Genomic DNA, 26,232 nt, shown 5'->3' with positions numbered 1-26,232 from the left:
TCTGGAAAAGTGAGGGATCCAAAATTACTGATATTCAGGTATAATCCAAGATGGCGGACCATTATTATTCCTAATTTTTAGGAATAAATACCTAAATTTGAGGTATTTTCAGAAAAAGTGAGGGATCCAAAATTACTAATATTTAGATATAATCCAAGATGGCGGACCATGATTATTCCTAATTTTTAGGTATAAATACCTAAATTTGAGGATTTTTCAGAAAAAGTGAGGGATCCAAAATTACTAATATTTAGTTATAATCCAAGATGGCGGACCATGATTATTCCTAATTTTTAGGAATAAATTCCTAAATTTGAGGTTTTTTCAGAAAAAGTGAGGGATCCAAAATTATTGATATTCAGGTATAATCCAAGATGGCGGACCATGATTATTTCTAACTCTTAGGAATAAATACCTAATTTTGAGATATTTTCAGAAAAAAGTGAGGGATCCAAAATTACTAACATTAAGGTATAATCCAAGATGGCGGACCATGATTATTCCTAATTTTTAGGAATAAATACCTAAATTTGAGGTAATTTCATAAAAAGTGAGGGATCCAAAATTACTAATATTTAGGTATAATCCAAGATGGCGAACCATGAATATTCCTTATTTCTAGGTATAAATACCTAAATTTTAGGTATTTTCAGAAAAAGTGAGGGATCCAAAATTACTGATATTCAGGTATAATTAAAGATGGCGGACCATGATTATTCCTAATTTTTAGGTATAAAACCTAAATTTGAGGTATTTTCTAGAAAAGTGAGGGATCGAAAATTACTTATACTTAAGAATAATCAAAGATCAAATTATGTATTATCCAAGAGATATGCAGACAGAAGAAAACAATGGTTTATATGATATTTATATTTTTATTTACATCAAACACAACTATTTCATAGATGTTCTCACCTAAAAATAAATATTAAAATTTAAATTATATATATATATATATATATATATATATATATATATATCTATATATATATATATATATATATATATATATATATATATATATATATATATATATATATATATATATATATATATATATATATATATATATATATATATATATATATATATCTATATATATATATATATATATATATATATATATATATATATATTTTAATGTATCTATATTTTTAATATTAAATTTATCTATTTTTTATATTTTGGTTTTTATGTTTTGATTTTTTAATAGTTAAATATTTTAGTATTTAAATATTTACATATTTTAATATTTTAATATTAAAATATTTAAATATTTTCATATTTAATATTTTAAGTTTTTAATTTTTTAATTTTTTAATATTTTAATATTTTAGTATTTTAATATGTTAATATTTTATTATATTAATATGTTAATATTTTAATATTTTAAAGTTTTAATATTTTAATATTTTAATATGTTAATATGTTAATATGTTAATATTTTAATATTTCAATATTTGAATATTTTAATATTTTAATATTTGAATATTTTAATATTTTAATATTTTAATATTTTAATATTTTAATTTTTTAATTTTTTAATATTTTAATATTTTTATATTTTAATATCTTTATATTTTAAAATTTTAATATTTAAATATTTTAATTTTTAATATTTTAATTTTTTATTATTTTAATATTTTAATATTTTAATATTTTAATATTTTAATATTTTAATATTTTAATATTTTAATATTTTAATATTTTAATATTTTAATATTTTAATATTTTAATATTTTAATATTTTAATATTTTAATATTTTAATATTTTAATATTTTAATATTTTAATATTTTAATATTTTAATATTTTAATATTTTAATATTTTAATATTTTAATATTTTAATATTTTAATATTTTAATATTTTAATATTTTAATATTTTAATATTTTAATATTTTAATATTTTAATATTTTAATATTTTAATATTTTAATATTTTAATATTTTAATATTTTAATATTTTAATATTTTAATATTTTAATATTTTAATATTTTAATATTTTAATATTTTAATATTTTAATATTTTAATATTTTAATATTTTAATATTTTAATATTTTAATATTTTAATATTTTAATATTTTAATATTTTAATATTTTAATATTTTAATATTTTAATATTTTAATATTTTAATATTTTAATATTTTAATATTTTATTATTTTAATATTTTAATATTTTAATATTTTAATATTTTTATATTTTATATTTTAATATTTTAATATTTTAATATTTTAATATTTTAATATTTTAATATTTTAATATTTTAATATTTTAATATTTTAATATTTTAATATTTTAATATTTTAATATTTTAATATTTTAATATTTTAATATTTTAATATTTTAATATTTTAATATTTTAATATTTTAATATTTTAATATTTTAATATTTTAATATTTTAATATTTTAATATTTTAATATTTTAATATTTTAATATTTTAATATTTTAATATTTTAATATTTTAATATTTTAATATTTTAATATTTTAATATTTTAATATTTTAATATTTTAATATTTTAATATTTTAATAATTTAATATTTTAATATTTTAATATTTTAATATTTTAATATTTTAATATTTTAATATTTTAATATTTTAATATTTTAGTATTTTAGTATTTTAGTTTTTTAATATTTTAATATTGCTTATTGCGAGATAAAATCACGTTTCTCCATCGCTGTGATTGACAGGAGATTATTACCGCCTAACTACCGCAGTGTAAAAATCAGCAAGTTGAACTGAAATTCTGCGTTGATTTGGCTGTCAACTTGGTTTGTTTTGAATATTTTCCAAAAAGTCAGCTGAAAACTCAAGGCAACCTTTGACAACTGCCAAAAATTTGTTCTGCGGTTGTCATGCGGCTGTCATGCGACCATTATCTTGCGGTCGTATCACCGCGCGTGAACTCTAATTATTAACGCCCGCAATAATATTTTAATATTTTAATATTTTAATATTTTAATATTTTAATATTTTAATATTTTAATATTTTAATATTTTAATATTTTAATATTTTAATATTTTAATATTTTAATATTTTAATATTTTAATATTTTAATATTTTAATATTTTAATATTTTAATATTTTAATATTTTAATATTTTAATATTTTAATATTTTAATATTTTAATATTTTAATATTTTAATATTTTAATATTTTAATATTTTAATATTTTAATATTTTAATATTTTAATATTTTAATATTTTAATATTTTAATATTTTAATATTTTAATATTTTAATATTTTAATATTTTAATATTTTAATATTTTAATATTTCAATATTTTAATATTTTAATATTTAAACATTTTAATATTTTAATATTTTAATATTTTAATATTTTAATATTTTAATATTTTAATATTTTAATATTTTAATATTTTAATATTTTAATATTTTAATATTTTAATATTTTAATATTTTAATATTTTAATATTTTAATATTTTAATATTTTAATATTTTAATATTTTAATATTTTAATATTTTAATACTTTAATATTTTAATATTTTAATATTTTAATATTTTAATATTTTAATATTTTAATATTTTAATATTTTAATATTTTAATATTTTAATATTTTAATATTTTAATATTTTAATATTTTAATATTTTAATATTTTAATATTTGAATATTTTAATATTTTAATATATTAATATTTTAATATTTTAATATTTTAATATTTTAATATTTTAATATTTTAATATTTTAATATTTTAATATTTTAATATTTTAATATTTTAATATTTTAATATTTTAATATTTTAATATTTTAATATTTTAATATTTTAATATTTTAATATTTTAATATTTTAATATTTTAATATTTTAATATTCTAATATTTTAATATTTTAATATTTTAATATTTTAATATTTTAATATTTTAATATTTTAATATTTTAATATTTTAATATTTTAATATTTTAATATTTTAATATTTTAATATTTTAATATTTTAATATTTTAATATTTTAATATTTTAATATTTTAATATTTTAGTATTTTAGTATTTTAGTATTTTAATATTTTAATATTTTAATATTTTAATATTTTAATATTTTAATATTTTAATATTTTAATATTTTAATATTTTAATATTTTAATATTTTAATATTTTAATATTTTAATATTTTAATATTTTAATATTTTAATATTTTAATATTTTGATATTTCAATATCTTAATTTTTAAATTAGGTATTTTCCAAGAGATATGCAGGCAGAAGAAAAAAAAAATAAATGATATTAATATTTTTATTTACCTAAAACACAACTTTTACATAAATGTACTTACCTCAAATAAATATATAATGATTTGAATATTTTAACATTATAATTTTGTATAATATTATATAATATGTTAGTTCTTTAATATTTTGTTATTTATTAAATTTAAATATCTTTTATTATTTTAATATTTTTACAACTTCAACATTTTAATCTTTAAATATTTGGAATTGTAGAATATAAGATTTTTTGGAGTTTTATCTCTTATCTCTCTCTTTCTTCATCTTTGCCCGTCTCACTCCCACTTTCTCTCTCTTACTTTCTATCTCTCTCTTCCTCTACCCTCACCCTATCTCTCTCCCACATTTTCTTTCCCTCTTCCCCTCCAGCCTTCTCTCACAAACTCCCCCTTTCTCTACCTTTCCCACTTTCTCTCTCCCTTTCCCATTTTCGCTCTCTTTCACTCCCCTCTCTCCCACTTTTTCTCTCCTCTTCTCTCTCCCACTTTCTCTTTCTTTCTCTCTTTCTCTTTCTCTTCCTCTACCCCCACCCTCTCACTTTCAGTCTCACACACACACACACACACACACACACACACACACACACACACACACACACACACACACACACACACACACACACACACACACACACACACACACACACACACACACACACACACACACACACACACACACACACACACACAAACACTTTCACAAACGCATACATACACACACCCGCAACGTCCAACCAAATCACAAAAAGATAAAAATTGGTTCGTCAAACTAAAACTCGATACAGTTTTTCATTCACACAATCGCCACGCAAATATCTGTCCCGAGATCCGTCCTCCAGAGCACGAGAGAGAAGAGGCGGCTTTTTTTAATTTCGCCGGGAGTTGAAGGTTCCGTCCTCCTCCTCCTCCTCCTCCTCCTCCTCTTCCACAAGCACGCGAGCCACACTTCCTCTGACAAGGATGCTCCGGGTTCCGTTCTCCGTGCAGAACCGGAGAACCACTTTTCTTCCTGCACAAAACTTACCTTGCCAAAGGTCCTAAGTTTTCAGCAGCACTGCGGAACACCAACTCACAGCCACGAAATTATTTTATTTTGACTTGTCAAAACGTGAATCGCAATTTTAGAACTAAAAAAAATACTCAAATTTAGGAATTTTTAAGAAGTACTTCAGTGTTCTAAAAAAATCCTAAATTTTAGGAAGAAAAAAATACTAATTTTTAGGTATAATTTGACAAGCTAGAACATAAGTTCAAAAAATACTAAAAATTAGGAATTTATACCTAATGTCCGTTTTGCGTGTAGGCGCGCGGATACGATCGAAACGGCCGTTGGATTTGGATTTGAAAAGTGTTTGTGTTTGTGTGTTTACTCAGGTTGACACTTTTACACGCTTCCGCGATACTGCTTACTTTTTGTTTGGTTTGGATCGTTTGGAACTAAGCAAAGTTTGGGTACGTGCGCGGATCGCAATAATTATGCAATTAATGTGTTAAAAAGATTAAAACGAAATGTTATGAAAATTTATTTTGAATGAGCGATCTCAATTATTTTTAGATTTTGAGATGAATTTGGAATTTTAGATCATTGAACCGAACTAGTTTTTGCTTGATTATTGTTCGGTTTTCTCAAAAAGACATGCGACAAATCTGCTTCGTGTCGCACTTTTGGCAAATCCCGTATCCCGCTTTTTGGTTTTGTTGTTATTTCACTTCTTCGAATTGTTTGGTATTGTTTTATTGGTTTTATTGCACTAAAATGCGGAAACAATGTCGCTGGGGCTTGTAATTTCGAGAAAAATGTTAATAGTTTGAACCATAGCAACATTGGGGCCTTAAATTGAGTTTTGATAACAACATGCAAATACACTCAACCTCCGGTGGTTGCTCACTTTTTCGTTTGACACATTTTTAGTTTGTACCCCGTTGGTTGGTCAAAGTCAAACTATAAAGTGACGAATTGTCACTTTTTAAACGGCGCTCATGCACACTATCAAAACAAACGTTTGGTAGTGTGTGTGAACTCCGTGTAAAAGGGGTGTCAAACTAAAAAGTGACCCCGTTCGTTTGACTACAGTTGGTGTCAAACCATCGGGGTTTGAGTGTAAAACAAATTGTTGGGCACCTAGAGGTTTGAATGTAGCTGAGTACGGAGCTCGGATGGAACGCGGTCAAGAAAACTTTCGCATTATTTTCGGGTAGGTTTTCAAAAAACCATAAGAATCAAATACCGCTGCATAAAGGGCTTTGGTTATCAATGGCTTTTACGTCCTGTTGAAAACTAATCATTTTTAGATTTTAAAATTCTAAAATTCAAATTTTACCGAAAACGTAAAAAATAATTGAATTCTTGAAATTAATTGAATAAATTCAAAAATAACTTATTGCATAATTTTTAAACTTTAAAATTCTTATTTTTTGAATTCTTAAAACATTCAAAGAATCTATACTTTTTATTGTTTTAATTCTTTCAATACTATTTTTTGAATTCTTAAATTAAAAGTATCTAAATACGGTCGACTCTCTAGCTGACGATCTTCTCAATTGCTATATTGCTCCAAATACTAATAAATTTTTCAGACTCTTCAAGAAACATCCACTGTTCATTAAAATATTTTAAAAATTCAAAAACTCAAAACTTTTATTTTTTAAATAAATACTTGAATATCCGAAAACCAGTTCAATCTTCCAAAGGTTTCTGTAGAGATTTTCAATGAATCATAAAATAAAATAAAGTCACGTTAATAAAATAAACAACAACAACATAAAATAAAATCGCCATATTCATTGCCTAATACATTTCAAAATAAAATGTTACAATATTTCAATTCTCTGTTTTAAATTTTCAATAGAATAATCTACGCGCGTATGTATTGCGTGTACGTACACGAAAAAGACTTGTGGGTCTCGTGGCGCAGGGGTAGCGGCTTCGTCTGCCGATCCCGATGATGCTATGAGACGCGGGTTCGATTCCCGCCTTATCCACTGAGCTTCTATCGGATGGTGAAGTAAAACGTCGGTCCCGGTTTCTCCTGTCTCGTCAGAGGCGCTGGAGCAGAAATCCCACGTTAGAGGAAGGCCATGCCCCGGGGGGCGTAGTGCCAATAGTTTCGTTTTTACACGAAAAAGACTGAGGTTAAATTTTGTCCGGCCAGCAAAACCAAATGGTGCGCTAGTGTGTGTATACCCAAAACGTCATAAAGCTCTATGTTTTATTTCAATTTCATTTTTTCATTTCTATATATATTCTTGAATTTTGAAGTCCGTTCCCCTCTGATTTACTCCATTCCGACCTAAAAAAAATCTGGGCATGTAAAATAAAAAAAATAACACTTAGGGGAAATTCTCGTATGTTTGGCAGGTTAAACACTCGCTCCTAACTCCATCCAAATTGCTGATTTTCACTATTACAACAACTAATTTTGCAAAACTTTTGATAGAAACTTGCTTGTTCACTTCTTATTGAGCTATTTATCACTCGATTTCAGTTGAAAACACTTTTAATTAGCTTTAATTGAATGTCAAAGTTCTGACCTACCAACATTAGAGGCACGCTGGAATTAGATGCTGTTCCCCTAGTGCTCAAACATCTTTTTTTGTATTTTTAAAATTTTGTTTTAGGAGACTAAAAATGCCATCTTTTCAGCTGTGGAACAAGTTGATTCAATTTTATTTCCCCTGACATCATGCTTTAAAAAAAAAAAACAGAATTTTGCAATAAATCAAAATCACTGTCGAAAAAAACGCTTTGAATTATAAACGAATTTGGACTTTCTCATTTTCAAATTAAGAGTGATGGCGCAAAACTCAGCACGTTTTGATATATTTTGAGAAAAAAAAAGAATATTTCTCAGGCCAGTTTGACAAGTCGCAACAGTTCAATCGGTAGTAGTAATTTATCGCTAAAAGAAATTCACTCAATTCTGTTAGGTGCCCCATCAACTCATTTTTGAGTAGTTTTGGTTTTGCCGAAAATTGAGTAATTTTGAAAGTGCGTGCAAGTTAGTGGGAATGGATCACTTCCATTTGAGCAGCATTTTTGATTTCATTTTTTGATTTTATTTCGAATATTCAACTGAAAAGCATTGGACCAGAACCAAAAAGTTATTTCTGTACAAAAGTGACTAATTTTACCTGTTGAAGTCTGAATTTATATTTTTTTTCAAAAAGATCGGCTTTTTTATAAATTTGCTCTTAAAACATTGAAGGTTGTACTTACAGTTACTGAGATACAGTCTCTGATAGAAAAAAAAAACAATAATGAGGTTTCTGAGTGTCAACAAAAAGCGTCCAATCATAATCTAATTAATTGATTATTCTCTGGTCCAATATTCAGGTATCGATACGATACGATAATTTCAAATTATTATCTCGATCTAAAATATTTTTATTTTCAGAGCGTGGAACAGTGAACTAAGTGGAAGTCTGAATTATTTGTTCTTAATTTAAACGTTTTTCATCGAAATCTTAATCAAAATATATTTAGTTTGCTTTGTGGCCAGCTTGATTGTGATGGGTTTTATAAACTATTTTTTAGGATTTTGTCATTCTGCAATATTCTAAGCACCCTGATAAATATTTGCAGAACAATCCAACCAACGCTGGTTAACGACATTCTTCCCGCAGTACAGGGAAAACAAGCCTTCCTCCAGCTTGATATTCCTGACACACAGCTTGCGGCAGCAAGCAGCAGCAGCTTCAATGGTATTTTTATTCAAATTGCCAAAAATTTCTAAGAAAATTGCCACGTCCACACGATTGTTGTGTTCCCATATTTACAGCCAGCCACGTATGATGTGGTGGTTTTCGCCAACAACAAGAAAATGTAAGCAAGCAAAAAAAATACTGCATAATTCTGCCGCCAAAAGATGGTGATTGTAACCTGCAATCAAGCGGAGCCGAGTTGCGTTGCGTCGAAAGTCGGAATCTTTCCCCTTGCCCCGAAATCGCCATTTCTGCGCTCCACTTGAGTACGTGATACTGCCACGAGAGATGGCGGCGCGGTGGCACTTTTGACTGACTTGTGGAAGAGGAAGGGTGTGCTGAGGAAGCATAATTATGGAAAATTGGTCAAAATTACGTCAAATTGCTTCAAATTTTTCGCCACATCCACACACACGGGTCGCAACAGTCTCTGCGACCCGTGGACGGAGTGAAACGTCAACGATGGCCGCAAGGCGGCCGAAAGGACAACAACATGCCACACATATCTTCGCTAGAATCTGAGGTTATGTGTGGTGCCACATTTGATGGTTAAAAAATCTGATAATCCAACGGGCCACGAATCTTCAGTTTCAAAGTCTCAATTAAAATCACGCAGTTTTCATCAAAACCAAAGCTACTCGAACTTGAGTAAGTGGGGAAAATGTCAAAATTCAAAACAAAAAATTTCTCAAAAAAATCTCAAATTTAACATTTGCCCTACTTACTCATTTTTGAGTAGGTTCTGTTTTCGAAATATTTTTGTGATCTTAAATCTTGCAAAACAATCCAAATACGAAGTGTAAACAAACCGGCCATCCTGTCCGTTCCTAATGTAAACATTAACTGACGTGAGCAAGATGCACTGTTTGCTTACCTAAATGTTATTGTAACCCTAAATGTTGTTGTTTGCATTTTTTTGTGCAACTAAACTTTAAACAATATTGAATAGTCAGAATTAGCGTGTATTGTTTTGACTTTTGAAAGAAGGCAATCAAAAATCAAATTCCACGCTCATTGAGAGTGACTCGTAATTAGGTTAAAGTCAAAATTTGCTCGAAAAAATAAAAACAACCTTGAAAATCAAGGAAAAAACTCTCTTTTTAGATATTCCAGCAAATTGTGCTACTGAGTCAGCTTGAGGGGAGGTGTTTCATTAAAAACCCACCAATTAACTTCCTCCCCCAGGTTTGTTTGCATGAAAAAAACAACACTCTAGATTATTGTTAAGGGGATTGTTCATTACAACCCGCCCCGACTGCAATTACTCGCTTCCCGATAATGCGTTATTAGAGACAGCCGAAGGTGTTGTACACGGTTGACGGCCTCCCCCCTTTGCTCCCTATATTGTTATAATTAAATTTATATAAATATTTTCACAACAAAACCGACTCGACGTTTGCACCCGGTAACGTGCCAATTATGACCCTTCTGGTTAATTAGGGTGTGGCAAAATTTGTCACTTTCATAACCTAGAAATAAAAAAAAAACGCTTAAACAAATTAACGCCACAACTCTTCCCAACTAATTTATTCGCGGCCGCCATCTTTGTTTTGCGCTGCGCGCGCGGGCGCCATCTTTATTGCACACGTCAGCGCTACTGTTTTCGTGTTGGCGTGGTAAATGCCTCTTTTAAATATGGAGAATGCACACACACCGGCCAGCAGCGCGTCCAGACTTGTTTCCTTTTATTGTTGCGCTTCCACTATGTTGCTGCTTGTTTTATGTTCGCATTCATATACATAAATTAATGTTGCAGAGTGGCCTCCGCGAGGTTCGTTCTCTCTTTTCGCAGCTGGTTTGTTTTTTCTTGTGTCTTTTACTCAATTGCCAAACGGGTTTTTAAGGCATTCTGTGGAATGAAACTGTGAAAACATGGCAGTCGTCAAATTCACTGCAAATAAATCAGCAATTTTCTAACCTAACTTAAATGGTACCCCGTAGGACGTGTAGGGCAGACTTGATCCAAAAATGTAGAGCAGAGTGACAGCTGTTTGATTGTTTTACGGAAACGTTGCACTCTGATGCAGAATGACTCATTTACAAGTTTTAAAATAACTAAAAAAGGTAAATTTTCAAAATATCTAATCCAACTTCATTTCTTCAAACTAATTCCAGCAAAGTGCCCGCCTACCTGAACGTGGTCGACATCGCCGGGCTGGTCAAGGGCGCCGCCGAGGGCCAGGGCCTGGGCAATGCATTCCTCTCGCACATCAACGCGTGCGACGCAATCTTTCATCTGTGCCGTGAGTATCTGAGAAAACTGCTTTGTTTACAACTAGCGCTTAGGTCCTCTGAAAACTAACCCGAGAACAAACAAAAAAAAATATCTAAAGAAAAAAATCAAAACATTGAGAAGTATTTTAAAATTTACTTAAATATTTGGTTGATATATTGATTCCTTTGTAGCATTCACCTTTTCTTATCATATTCTAATAAAATTTGGGTATTTTAAATTTAAACATTAATTAAAATTTTAATTAAATTTGTGAAATTCACACAAAGCTACACAGTAAAAAATCATGTTGAGATTACATCTTGGAACAAGTAATTTATGATGTAGAACAAAATGTCTCATTTTGCCCCTTAAACAAAGTGTAATTTTACGACTTTTTTGTTGTACAGATTTAAGTCTGAAAATACGTGTAATTTCACCTCTAAAAATTTGTAATTGAACATCTTCTTATGTATAATTGCACTTTTTCATCACTATTTTTACCCCCTCCCCCTTCTTCATAGTTGGCCCGAAATATCAAGGGGCAAAAAAATATTATTCACAAAATAAAACAAAATTCATAATTTCAATGGAAATTTTAGAGCAATCAGCTGAAATCAATTTAGAATCATTTTTAGCATGTTTGGGTTGACCACTTTGATTTTTTTAAGTTTTCGATTTACTGCAAAAAGTTTTTTTACAATTTTTTTTTTGTTTTCGTCAAATCTTACATTTTTTGAAAACTAATGATTGCAAAACAACTGAACTAGTGTAAAATGCATTTTAAAACACTTTTTGCATTCAAATGTTTAGACTATGGCTTGTTATTTCATTTTTATTTTTATTTTTTTTGACGCCCCCTCCCTTCCCCCCTCGACCACGGTCAGAGTCGAGGGACAAACACTTTGAAAAATATTTGCATTCAATTATCAAATTTCCAAAATTCCAAAATTAATCTGTGTTCAAGATATTACTATTGCCCTTTTTTCAATATGGTTTGCACTTAACTGTTGACTTTCTGTCTAAGTAATCATCTTGAACAAGTTTGCGTAAATATCACTCCATAAACGAATGAAATTCGTTGTGATTTAAAACAATTGGTTAATCCAAAATAGATAAAGTTAAATTTAATTTATTTAAATTAAAGTGAAACATCTGTAATTTATTGTGAAAAAACTGTTATTGCTCTAAATTGTTTAATTTTGCTAAATTCTCTCAGTAGAACTATATTTATTGCGTAATACGGCTTCAGTTAGCCTTCTTTTTCAGTAAATATCTAATGAAAACTAACCTCAAAATTTTGTCGAATGAAATTCTCGAACACTTATGAAGAACTTATACTAACCCAAAACTGAGTAAAAATAAACAAGCTCAAAATCGAGGTAAAATAAAACTGAAATGATTTTTTCTATAAATAGACAACATTTGCCTAATTTATTTATATTTTCTTGAAAAAAAAAACTAAATCAATCGGAACATATTTATATATTCATCAAAATTCATTAAAAATAATTTCACTTAAAGTGAAGCTCAGCTTTTAAATTCGAGTGGAATTATAAAAAAAAACTGAGTAAAATCAAACAGCGCACAAATGAGTTGAAAAAACAACGAAATGATTAACAATCAAGAATGTTCACATTCGTCTAAATAGTCTTATTCAAATCAATAAGACAACAAGCGAAATAAATTTAGCATTTTAAGTTAGTCAAGAAAAATTACACACTTTTCTTGAAAACGAACCTCACAGAGAACGAGTAAATATTCAATCGACGAAATCTGACCAAAATTACAAAAATGGCAAAATTACCAAAATTACTAAAATGACCAAAATAATCACAATGACCAAAATGGGCAAAATTACCAAAATGACCAAAATGGCCAAAATTACCAAAATGATCAAAATTACCAAAATTACCAAAATGATCATAATGACCAAAATTACCAAAATGGCAAAATATTACCAAAATGGGCAAAATTACCAAAAAGACCAAAATTGCCAAAATGACCAAAAAGACCAAAATGACCAAAATGATCAAAATTACCAAATTGATCCAAATGACCAAAATTACCAGTATGGGCAAAATTACCAAAAATACTAAAATGACCAAAATTATCATAATGATCATAATAACCAAAATCACCAAAATCACCAAAATGACCAAAATGACAAAATTACCAAAATTACTAAAATTACCAAAATGATCATAATGAACAAAATGACCAAAATGGGCAAAATTACCAAAATTACCAAAATGACCAAAATGACCAAAATGGCCAAAATGCCCAAATTGACCAAAATGACCAAAATGACCAAATGGCCAAAAATGACCAAAATGATCAAAATGACCAAAATAACAAAAATGACAAAAATGATCAAAATTACCAAAATTACCAAAATGATCAAAATGACCAAAAGTACCAAAATTACCAACATTACCAAAATTACCAAGATTAAAAAAATTTCAAAATTACCAAAACTACAAAAATTACCAAAATAATTATAATGACCAAAATGACCAAAATGGGCAAAATTACCAAAATTACCAAAATTACCAAAATTACCAAAATGACCGAAATGACCAAAATTACCAAAATGACCAAAGTTACCAAAATGGGCAAAATTACCAAAATGATCATAATGACTAAAATCACCAAAATGGCCAAAAAGACCAAAATGACCAAAATGACCAAATGACCAAAATGACCAAAATGATCAAAATGACAAAAATGATCAAAATGACCAAAATGACCAAAATGGGCAAAATTACCAAAAAATACTAAAATTACCAAAATGATCATAATGATCATGATAACCAAAATGATCAAAATTTACAAAATTTACAAAATTACAAAAATTACCAAAATTATAAAAATTATAAAAATTACCAAAATTACCAAAATTACCAAAATTACCAAAATTACCAAAATGACCAAAAGTACCAAAATTATCCATGAGCTAGATTTGGATGTTGTTGTTGTTTATTTTATTAATGTGACTTTAAGATTTGGATGAATTTCACTGATTTATGAATTAATTAAGCTCCTATCTGGATGAAATGTGCCCAGTTTGCATCGAATCTGGAACTTCTTTTTAAACTTTTTAATTGCCCGCATTTTTGGGAAAAATGTAAATTTTTGATAATTTTCACGCTTATTAAAAGAAATTTTGCGTAAATTTGACACAAAACTCAATGAAAAGTTAATAATTTGTTATGGATTATACATTGATATCAATCAAGTAATAATCTGTCACCGTGTATATTTTTGTTCTTTCTGACACATGCACGCTGATTTGTAACCAGCGAAGAATTTAAGCTGTTTAGTTACACGCGCATGAGGAATCAGTCATTATACATGCCTAAAATGAGTAAACTATGATTTCTTAGCAAATTTGAGCTCTTCGCTTTGTTATTAAAGAATAGCATTTTGACAAATAAATTAGCAAACGAATTACGATTATTTTCCAAGCAATCTTTCCCTCAACTGTCTAATTGAATAAAATCACCATTTTCCAGCGGCTTTAACAACGTGCAAATTTCGACCATTCTCCACTGCAATTTACTCACTCTCATCATAACCAAGAGCAAAAAAAAAGTGCCATAATCTCGCGCGATCCCCAGGCAATGTCTTATTTGCGTTGCAGATTTGCCGTTTTTGATCACGTTTGCACCGGGGCCATTATCCGGTTCCGGTCGGCCTTTGAGATGTGGCCGCCGCCACCACTTTAAATCCCACGCTCCATTTGTCTCAAAGCCCAATTGTGGTCAACCGCGGTAATGATAGTTATTTGGCCGTAGAGAAATGGTTTGAAAAAGTTTTACATCGCTTCAAATTGATTACAATTTCGCGGAGGTGCGCGCGGCGCGCGAAGAAACCTTTCCGGAAACCGCCGGCACCGTCGGGGCCTTTGATCTTGAAGGCTAACCCTGTTTTTTTCTCAGTTTCGCATTTATTTAAATTTGGCGCGAATCTAACGCGAGTTTGCCTAATTTTATGCACATTTTTTTCCTCTTTCAGGCGCGTTCGACGATCCGGACGTGACGCACGTCGAGGGCGAGGTCGATCCGGTGCGCGATCTGGCCATCATCTCCGAGGAGCTGCGCCTCAAGGACGAGGAAAACCTGATGAAGTATCTGGACAAGCTGGAGAAGCTGGTGACGCGCGGTGGCGACAAGAAGAGCAAGCCCGAATATGTGAGTGCCATCCTCTGTATGATTATATGAAACTTGCATGCAACATTGTACGGCACGCGAGAGTGACCTTGATCTTGCGAGACCGATTATGATAGGTATCGGCAAAAACGGTAACGAACCAGTTGCTAGTTCGCCCCTTCGGGGGTAGAGCTGGTTTGTTTCTTTATTATAATAATCATTTCGAGGACCAAAAGTGCACGGTGATCAGCTGAATGGGCACTTTATGGAATACTAAAAATAATCACAATAATAAAATCGGCGATGGGCGCGAGGATACCAGATGTGGACGGAAAGAGAGGTGTTCGAGAAGTATAAAAACACAGAAAAATTTTAACAACTGCCTAACTTAAATATGTGAAGGATTTCAATCATAGCAACAAAAATTAATATTGAAATTATTTTGATTTGGCTATTTTATAACAGATTTTTATTACTTGAAACTCCTTTTTTCAAAACATGCAAACCTTGAAACAAACACTTCATATACTCAGTTTTCGTTAAACCCAAACCTACTCAGAAATGAGTAGATTGAGTCATCTGTCAGATTTGGGTGAATTTCACTTGGGTTGAATTTTGCTCAGTTTTCGTTAAGCTCTCACTCAAATTTGACGGATGCTTCATTTTCTCATCATTTCTTGCATAACACTTTTTCTAACATAAAATCTGTCAAAAAAGGGTTTTGGTTTTTTGCCGTGTATAAGCCCCTTTCAAAATCGAAAAAAATATGTTTGGGTTTGTTGAAAAACGATTAGTTTTTTCCACGAAAATGCAGCGGCCAACATATTTTTAAATTATTCAAATTTTAATACGGTAGTACAAATTTTACATATTTTAAAATTTAAAGCCTAATTTAATTATTTTAAGGCAAAAAATATCAAAAAAAAATTAAACACACTTTCAGTTATGCTTCTGTCAACAATTTGTAAATATCGAAGATTTTTTTTCGATCTTAGCTCCTTAAATTCAAAGTTTCCGATTTTTTATCAGAAAAATAAGCATTTTATAAAAAACAAAATAATTTAATTTAACTCAATTCTGGTTTAGTTCATTTATACTTTTTCAAATACATTTTTTTTCTCAGGGGTTCCCAAAATATTCGTATATTCGTAAATGTTGAAAAGATCATAATTCGAATGAATTAAATTAAGCAATGGTAAAATTAAAGTTATCGTTATTTCGATAATGCTTTCTTATTGCCATTTATCGCCGATAACGGGCAATCCAACCATCAACCAATTTTGATCAATTTTTAAAGTTTTCACTAAGAATGTATTTTTTGTCAATCTAGTAAGCTTTAATGTATTAATACTCGTAAAAAAGAAACCCTAATGTTTCCAAAATACTAACATTTTCTTGAGCCGTTTTTTTTTTGTTTCGTAAAATACTCAGTTTTTACAGGAAATCGTTTTTATACTAAAATTTTATCAATTGCAAAATGGGTATCAAAAGAAGCGAAATTTCGAATACATTTTCGCTTGGTTAGTTTTTTTCCTTATAGAATTCTAAAATATTGATTATATACCGTATTTTTCGAAAACTCTTAAATTATGGAATATTTGTTTCAAACAACGAAGGTTTGCATTTTCACTTAATAGAGTTTTTTTTAATAAAATACTAAAGTTTTCACAAAATACCGTTTTACTTTCAAACGTGCTACAATGTTAATAAAAAATACTGTATTTTAAAAATATGGTATTTTGCGATAGCTTGATTATTTTACAAAAAAAAACTGTAATTAAGGAAAAGTACATAAAATTTTACCATTGTTTGATTGTCAATCATTTTGAAAAATAGTGTTTGCCGTAATACGGTAATTTGTGAAATTTGAGTATTTTACAAAATCACTTGAAAGTTGAAAATGCATTAATTTTTTTATGATTACTTGGGTTGAATTTTGTTCAGTTTTCGTTAAGCTCTGAATGAAATGCACTCCAATTTGACAGAAGCTCAATTTACTCATTTTCCAACATAAAATCTGTCAATCTGTGTTTTGTATTTTCCCCTGTATAAGTCCCCTTCAAAATCGATCCAAAAAATAATATCTTTTCCAAAAACTTCAAAAATTTAACTTTGGGCTTGTTTTAAAATAACTTGTTTTTTTTTTTCGCGAAAACGCAGCGGCCAAAATATTTTTAAGTTATAAAAGTTTTAATATGGCTGGTACAAATTGAAATTTTCACTTGAAACCGTTTTTTGTTCATAATTTGCAATATGCAAAATAACGAAGCAAAATATTGAAAACATTTTCACTGTTTTATTTTTTTAATACTTAAATTTTCACAAAATTTCGTTTTCTTAAACATTATCAACATTATCAAAAGAAGCGAAATTTCAAATGCATTTTCGCTTGGTTAGAGCGTTCTCTTATAAAATTTTAAAATATTCGCAAAATTTCGTATTTTTCGAAAATACTCAAATGATCATAATTTGCAATATGGGTTTCAAACAAAGAAGGTATGCATTTTCTCTTCTTTTGATTAAAAATTGTTTAAAAAAATTAGTGTTTTCGGTAATACGATAATTTAAAAAATTTTAGTATTTTATAAAAAAAAAACATTTGAACAAATTGAAATTGCATTATTTTTTTAGGTCAATATTTTATGAAAATTTGAGTATTTTACCGTGTTTTGTGAAAAAAAAATCTGTTCGAAAAAAACTAATAAAAGTGAAAAGCATACTAAATTTTGCTTCGTTTGAAAACTATAAAACTAAAGTTTGTATAGTTGGAAATAATAAAAATTTAAGAATGTTGAAAAAATACAGTATTTTGCTAACTTTTTAGTATATAAAAAAACACTAATAAAAGTGAAAAAAACACATTAAACTTCGTCTCGTTTTATGCAAAATATCGTAATATTTTCAAACATACTACAAAAAAATAAGTGTTTTCGGAAATACGGTTATTTGTGAAAATTTTAGTATTTTCCAAAAACGCCAAAAATTCATAATTTTTTCTAGTCAGTGTTTCATGAAAATTTTAGAATATTACAAAAAAAAACAATATAGCAAAACTATCTGCAAAATTTTGCTTCGTTTGATAACCCTTATGTGAATTTTGAAAATTTGAGTATTTTCGAAAAAAAGCATTTTTTTTGTAAAAATTTGAGAAATTCACACAGAAAACTTTAAATGAGCAAAAATCCATACAAATTTGTATTGCAAATAATAAAATTTTGAGTAGTTTCGAAAAAATACCGTGTTTTGTAGAATATTTTAGTTTGAAAAAAAACTAATAAAAGTGAAAAGCATACCAAAATTTCGCTTCGTTTGATAACCAAATTGCAAATGATGAAATTTTTAGAATTTTCGAAAAAAGACTGTATTTTGTAAATTTTGAATATACTACAAAAAAAAATCTAAAAAAAGTGAAAAAGCACACCAAATTTCGCTTCGTTTGATACCCATATCGCAAATTATGAATATTGGAGTATTTACTGCAACACTTGTTTGATTTTTTTTTTTGATTCGCTGAAATAAAACAAAATTTCATTTTAGAATATGATCATTCATAAATTGATCGAGAACCGATCGGAAAACGGCTTTGTTTTCAACTGGCGCTTAGGACCTTTCGAAAACTAACCCGAGATTTATACTTTGAAGCTTACTACATTATCAAATAATATATTTTTATTGAGTGCATTGAAAATTTAACATGAAATTAACTGAATTTGACATACCCTTTTAAAAGGGTGACGAAGGGTGAACTTTAAAAAAGGATAGAAAGTATCCTTTTTGAGGATTGAAAGTACCCTTTTGAGGGATACTTTTGGCTTTGTGTGTACTAATTATTACTGACTAACCAACAAATTTCTAATTGTTTCGTTTTTTGAAAAGTTAGAGTTTTACTAATACAATTAAGGCTGGTACAAATATTTTAAAAGTTTTGTCACCCCCTTCAAAATTGGCCCAAAAATCAGGGGGCAAAAAAATATTTTACAATAAACTTCAAAATTTCAATGAAAATTCAAGTGCAACCAGCTGAAATCAAATTAAAATACATTCTCCTGCGTTTAAAATCATTTTTAGCATGTTTGGGTTTATTAAAAATCTTAAGATTTTTGAAAATTTTCGATGCAAAATCTTTTTTTTCGATACAATTTTTGTTTTTGACAGATCTTAGATTTTTTGAAAACTAATGATTGCAAAACAACTGAACTAGTGTAAAATGCATTTTAAAACACTTTTTTCATTTAAATGTGAAGACTATGGCTTGTTATTTAAATTTTTATATTTTTTTATTTTTTTGCCCCCCCCCCCCCTTGACCTCGGCCAGGGCCGAAGGACAAAAACTTTTTTTAATATTTGCATTGGCCTAAAGTGTAAAAAAAAAAACAAACAAAAATAAGTAAGCCACTTTTACAGTGTACATGTTTTGATTGTGTGACAGATCACACGCTGATTGGAAAACCGCCAACATTCCAAACGATTTAGCTACACAGTTATGGGAAATTAACCACTTTTTGATATAAAGACTTAAAAAAAAATGTCAGCAGAATTTTATTTATATTCTTCAAATTAATTTGTTTAAAAAGAACGTTTTTCAAAAGAATTGAATAAAACAAAATAACAATCCTCTAACTTTTCGTGCTCTTTGGAGTTTATGCCAACGCGCAATGTGATAAAAGTCACCCTCCAGGTGTTACACTGTATATCTTGCCGACGAGCTGCTGATGCCGAGTGGTTAGTGACCCGTATTTTCTAAGAGAGAAGGGGGCTATCTATCTCTAGTTCATCCGGTAAATAGTTGGTTGGTAGTTTGGGCGATTTGGATTGCACGCGGGGCATTGTGGCGCACTTTTTTTTATTGGTAATTGACGAGCAGCTAAATTGTTGTTATTTTGCTGGTTTGAGAGTTGTTATTTTTCGAGGAAAAGTGCACAGAAATTATATCACATTAGGAATGTGAAGGTTATTTTCTCGTTTAAGTTAAATTGATTTCTGATTTGAGTTGATTGCAAAGGTGAAATTTTGATGATAGAGATTTCTGGCTCACTTTAGCAACAATGTATTTTGTTGGACTTCTTTCGCTTTAAATTTAAATTTTTTGGCTTTGATTTAATTTGAAATTTCAAATGACTTAATGTTAACTCAATTTTTCAGTGAGAAAGCAACACGTGCTCAAACCCACCAGCTGTGTCAATTTCACTCATTAATCATTCACCAACATCGTCATAATGGATTGAACGGGGGGTAATTCAATCAATTTCCTACAGATTTGAATAGATCATCAAATCACCTATCGTCCTCCCCCTCCAATGAAATATAATACATCACGCGAAACAGTCAAAGGTCAACTCTTCCAAGTTCGGTCCTTATTCACGCGATGACACTGCACTGCACAGCAAATTGAATTCCAATCAAATCAAATCAGTGTAGGGAGGGAGATATTTAACACTTGATTAGATGGCTAGATAGACACAGTGAGAGAGGTGTTTATTGGATTAGACCACCCACCACCAATCCACCGATGTTGTGGCGGATGGACGGTGGATTCTTTTATTCACATTCTGGACAGTCATCACGATATCAAACTAAAGGTACCTAATAATAGTCTTGGGCTTGGTTGCAGAGATGATGAGTGGTGAATCAGAGTCATGATCGTTCAGCAATGTGATCTACCCAATTGAAAGCAAAACAGCAAAGTGATTAAAAATTGTTGAAATTAAGTTTAAAATATATGTCATTTAACAATTTAAAAATGTTTTCTTCAAACATGAAAAATACTGAAAATGAAAATAAAAATCATGCATTACACTCTTTTTTTATATAAATTTACCAAAATTTTCAACTCGAAGTTTTTCAGCTGTGATTATCCCACCGGAGGTCGCATACGTGTACTTTGTACACAGTTTGTAAGGGCACTTGTTAGAAAGGCGAAAACATACGACTTCCCGAAGGTTAGAAAATCTCCAAAAATTATTCTTGACTAAATCTGAGTGGAATAAACTCTGTAATGAGTTATTTGAAATTAGCGTGTACCACAACAAATCTAAATTTTGTGTGAAATATACCCATGGGTTTGCAGATTTGGTTGGATTTTAGAAATTCGCTTGATAATGAGTTACGCAACCAACGTAATTTAGTAATAGTAATAAATTATTTTGGATAAGCGTGTAACAAGACAATTTCATTCATTTCAATTCGTGTTTACACAACCTGTCAAAAGTATATGACATTAGACGACTCATCTAACTTCACTAAAAAATCAATCGGCTGGAGTTCGCTTTGATTTCAACCAAATCTTGAAAAAATTACTGGCTAGAATGCAATTTTTTAATGTTCTTGAATTTTAATTTCTTTAAAAAAAATTAATCTGTGAATTTTGGCAGTTTCTTTTGTTTTTTTTCAGTTTTTTTCTGGATTATTTTTTTGTAATTTTTCTGGGTAAAACATTATGGTATGAATTAAATTATGGATTTATAAACTTATTAATTTTAAAATTTCTGAATTAAAACCTGTTGATTTTTTTTTTGCCTTCCTTATCTTACTGAGGTTACTGAGGAAAAGCTATAAAATCATCATTGAACATAATAAAATTTACGCTGCTGCTACATATTGAACAACAATATTTTCTTTGAATAAAAAAGTTTCCTCTAAGATTTTTAATTACTAAAGGAGCTATTAGACTATGGCAATCAAACAAACAAACTCACATATTTTTGTGTTTGACATTTTGCCAAACTCGCAAACAAAGCCAAACGTATGCATGCTGACGTTTCTGCAAACAAATGCAGGCAAACTGCCAAAAAGTTTTTTTGTTTGTCGTAGTCTAATACTTACTTATAATGTAAAGAATAAAAATTGAGAACATCGTTGGATGCGTAATCGAGAAATTTTTCCAACGGGACCAAAAAGTTGATTACCCTAATAAGATTTTTAAGTATATGAATTAAATTTAGTAAATGTTGGCCATATTTATTATATAAACGTTTTTTTAATTTTTGGTTTGATATATTTATTTAAAAAAATCTCTCATTTTTAAACATTTTTTAAAGTTTTAACTCTTTTTTAATGTTTTTTTTTTCATTTGAGATTTTTTTCATTTTCAGCTTTGAAATTTGTTTTTTTTCAAGAAATTTAAATTTTTTGATTGTTTTTAATTTTTGCTTCTATTTTTATTGAATTAAGTCCGACATTGAAAAAAAAATATTTTTGAAATGAAAAAAATATAAAAATATAAAGAACAAAAAAATTAAAATGCTGAAATGGATATAAATAATAAATAAAAATTATGATAATTTCTAAAATTTATAAATTCAATTTAGAACAGATTTTTAGATTTTTTTTATTTCCTGAATTGGATTTATAAATTTCATAAATTATCATAATTTTGAAATTTTATTTATTATTTAAAGCCATTTCAGCATTTTTAATTTTTATGTTCTTTAATTTAATATATATTCAGAGTTTTTTTTTAAATATCAGACTATTTTTTTTAAGTTTTAGTGTTTTTAAAAGAATTTGTTTTTTATTCATAAGATTTTTTTAAATTTTCAACCTTAATAAATTAGTTTATAAATAGAAAAGGTTCAACAAAAATAGAAGCTAAAATTTCAAAACAATAAATAAAAAATTCTATTTTTTTCAAAAAATTCTAAAATTTAAAAATAAAACTTCAATTTAAAATTTTCCTTTTTGGTTGAAGTCTCCTCAAAGAAATATTCAACAACTTTCCTGAGAAGTTTCGAATTTGAAAAAATAATATAAAATAAACAAAATTTTTAAAAAAATCGAGTTAGTTAGTTTTCAATAGGTCCAAAGCGCTAGTTGTAAACAAAGCCGTTTTTCGATAGATTCTCAATCAATTTTTTAACTATGAAATTCAAAAATACTATTAAATACTCTTTACTGAAAGCAATGAACATGTAATTTGTTTCAGAGAAAAAAAAAATAAGTGTCGAATGTCGCGACAATTATACAAACAAATATGAAAGTACAAAATTCTGGAATTTTTAAAACTCTGAGACATGAGTTTTTAAAATTCGATTTCAAAAAAAATACGAATTTAGAAAAAAAATCCTAAATATCTGAAATTCTAAAATGTTAAAGTGAAAAAAAATTATGTTCACAAATTCATTGATTCATAAATTTATAAACTTATCCCTTCTTAAATTCAAAACTTCAAAAGTTTTAAAACTGGAACATCAATAAATTAGAAGATTTAGAAATTTCAACAATAGGGTCCTAAAGCCCTATATAAATTTTTATGTACAACGGTAAAAAAAACACGTAAAACAAACCATTTTTGATCGATTTTTTTTTTTTCATTTTAATGCAAGAAAAATAAATTGGCTAGAAAACATTTTTTTTTGATGGATCAATTATGGTCCCCTTTGACACGAGCTGTCAAGTAAAACACATTTTAAAATCCATTTTAAATCCTTTGCGGTCGTACAAAAAGTCATTGTACTCAGAAAAATAAGCGTTATCGTTGTGAACATAAATATCACAAATTTTAGCTTAATCTTAGGACCTAATTTCGAACTAGAGCAATTCTTCAAGAAGTCGGAAATGGAATTCATTTTTTTTTTGTTTGAACTTTTTGGAATCTTTTCTATGCCCAATTGTGTTATATTTTTAAAATATAGGGGTAAAATTGATTTTTTTTTTGAATAACGATTATAAAAAAAGAACGATTATTCTGAAATTTAGATAAAATTCAGCCTAAATTTGTGATATTATTGTTCACAGCGATAAAGCTTATTTTTCTGAGTACAATGACCCTTTGTAAGACCGCAAAGGATTTAAAATTGATTTTAAAATCAATTTTGAAAAATTTACTTCGCGGCCCTTCTTGATAGGAAAGGTCCTACTTGACAGCTAGTTCCAAGGGGACCATAGTTGATCCATCGAAAAAATGTTGTCTTGTCAATTTATATAGTTTGCATTAAAATGAAAATAAGTGATCAGAAATGGTTTTTAGTCGTGTTTTTTACCGTTGTACATAAAAATTTACACATGGCTTTAAATGTCCTGAACTGGTTTCACTCCAGTCAATTCTTAAATTATTATGGTCTTTTGTTGATTTGTAAAAATTATTTACCGTTTCTAAAATTTCCCATAATTTCGCGGCCGGCCAGCGGGTATTGTGATTTGCAAATAATTTATTGATTGACACGACCTTTTCCCGCCTCGTTCGCAGGAAACGCTGGTGAAGATCAAGGAGGTGCTGGTGGACGAGAAGAAGCACATCCGGTTCGCCGACTGGTCCGCCCACGACATCGAAGTGCTGAACAAGTACCTCTTCCTGACGTCCAAGCCGAACATATATCTGACGAACCTGTCGGAGAAGGACTTTATCCGCAAGAAGAACAAGTGGCTGCCCAAGATCAAGGAGTGGATCGACAAGAACGACCCGGGAGCCCCGTTGATTCCGTTCTCCGGCCTGTTTGAGCACACGCTGGCGGAAAAGGAAGATCCGGCCGACCGGAAGGCGTACGAAGAGGAAACCAAGTGCACCTCGATGCTGGACAAAATCATCACGACGGGCTACAAGGCGCTCCAGTTGGAGTACTTCTTCACGGCGGGGCCGGACGAGGTGAAGGCGTGGACCATCCAGCGCGGAACGAAGGCCCCGCAAGCGGCCGGCCGGATTCACACCGACTTTGAGAAGGGTTTCATCATGGCTGAGGTGATGCATTTCAACGATTTTAAGGAGGAGGGCAGCGAAGCGGGCGCCAAGGCCGCGGGCAAGTATCGGCAGCAGGGCCGGAACTACACCGTCGAGGACGGGGACATTATCTTCTTTAAGTTTAACGCCGGTGCGGGGCTGAAGGATCCGAAGAAGAAGTGATACGGACACCAGAAGGCGGCCACGGTCATTTTTGTGCTGCTCTATCTGAACATGATCATTTACGCGCAGTTGTTTTTGCCGCAGTTGCAGTGAGAGAGACTACAGAGAAAAAAATAGCCAACAACAGAACCACACAATACATTCACCACAGAAACAAAAAAAAAAAACAGAAATAAAATGATAATGAAATAAAATAAAAGATCATCCTGCTGAGAGAAGACACAAAAATGTTTGGACTTGTTTAACTCGTAAGCTACACTAATAAATTATTCGTTTTGTGTAACTGCTTTAACTGGTTTCGTACTTCTTATTGATAATTCCGAAAGCATGACTTTATTTCTAAGCACAGGTAAGTTTGAAGTATGTACATTGCAGAGTTTTGAAGTTTCATTCAGCTATGTGTTACATTATAATTTATCTTGGAACAATTATTGCTGTTATCTAAAGGTTTACCAAGAGCATCAAAATTTAAAAATACAAACATTCAAAAATGTGAAAATCTTGGATTTAAAATAAAAGAAACACAAAATACAAAAAAAAATTAAGAATTTAGGAATTTGAAAATAAAAAAAATCAATGATTTAAAAATTAAAAAAGGAAACTTGAGGATTAGACATTCAATAATTTAGGGATTTGGAAAAAAACATACAGTTTTTTCTCGATTATCCGCTAAAATTTAGATCCGAATAAGCAAATCTAGTTTTTTTTTATTCTAAAATTTGTGTCTCTTTTCTAAAGTATACCTCTAAAATTGCTTCAAAATTATCTGATTTTTTGTCCTTAATGATGGTGGCAAAAATGACGGTTTGTATTTTAGAATTTCAAAATCTAAGTACTGAAAATTTTAAATTGTTACATTTTGAATTTTTTGTTTGGAATATTTTTAGGAAGGAACGCAAAAACAAAATTAAAAAAAATAGAATTATAAGATTTGAAGTTCCAAAACTTTCTATAATCATCCTTATCTTAAATTATCAGGTTCTTATATTCGGTCATTTTCGCCATTCTTGATTACAAAAAAGTCAGTTAACTTTGTAGCATTTTTTGAGCTATATTTTAAGGTAATTTTTTTTTTAGA

The 26,232-nt window shown here is 28.8% G+C and overlaps 1 protein-coding gene across 1 annotated transcript in view; it reads left to right on the top strand.

Moving 5' to 3' along the window:
• LOC6036983 (obg-like ATPase 1) overlaps window positions 1-25,308 on the top strand; it is a 51,114-nt gene extending 25,806 nt beyond the window's left edge. The window contains exons 4-6 of the mRNA XM_038256724.1: window positions 11,072-11,199; window positions 15,186-15,361; window positions 24,504-25,308. Coding sequence (XP_038112652.1) covers window positions 11,072-11,199; window positions 15,186-15,361; window positions 24,504-25,154 — 955 coding nt within the window. The 3' untranslated portion in view covers window positions 25,155-25,308. The remainder of the gene's footprint in view (window positions 1-11,071; window positions 11,200-15,185; window positions 15,362-24,503) is intronic.
• The last annotated feature ends 924 nt before the right edge of the window (window positions 25,309-26,232 follow it).

The sequence above is a fragment of the Culex quinquefasciatus genome, chromosome 1 (genome assembly GCF_015732765.1).
Source record: "Culex quinquefasciatus strain JHB chromosome 1, VPISU_Cqui_1.0_pri_paternal, whole genome shotgun sequence".
Lineage (NCBI taxonomy): Eukaryota > Metazoa > Arthropoda > Insecta > Diptera > Culicidae > Culex > Culex quinquefasciatus.
The sequence above is the reverse complement of the archived record's forward strand: the minus strand, read 5'-3'. Positions and strand labels throughout refer to the sequence as shown.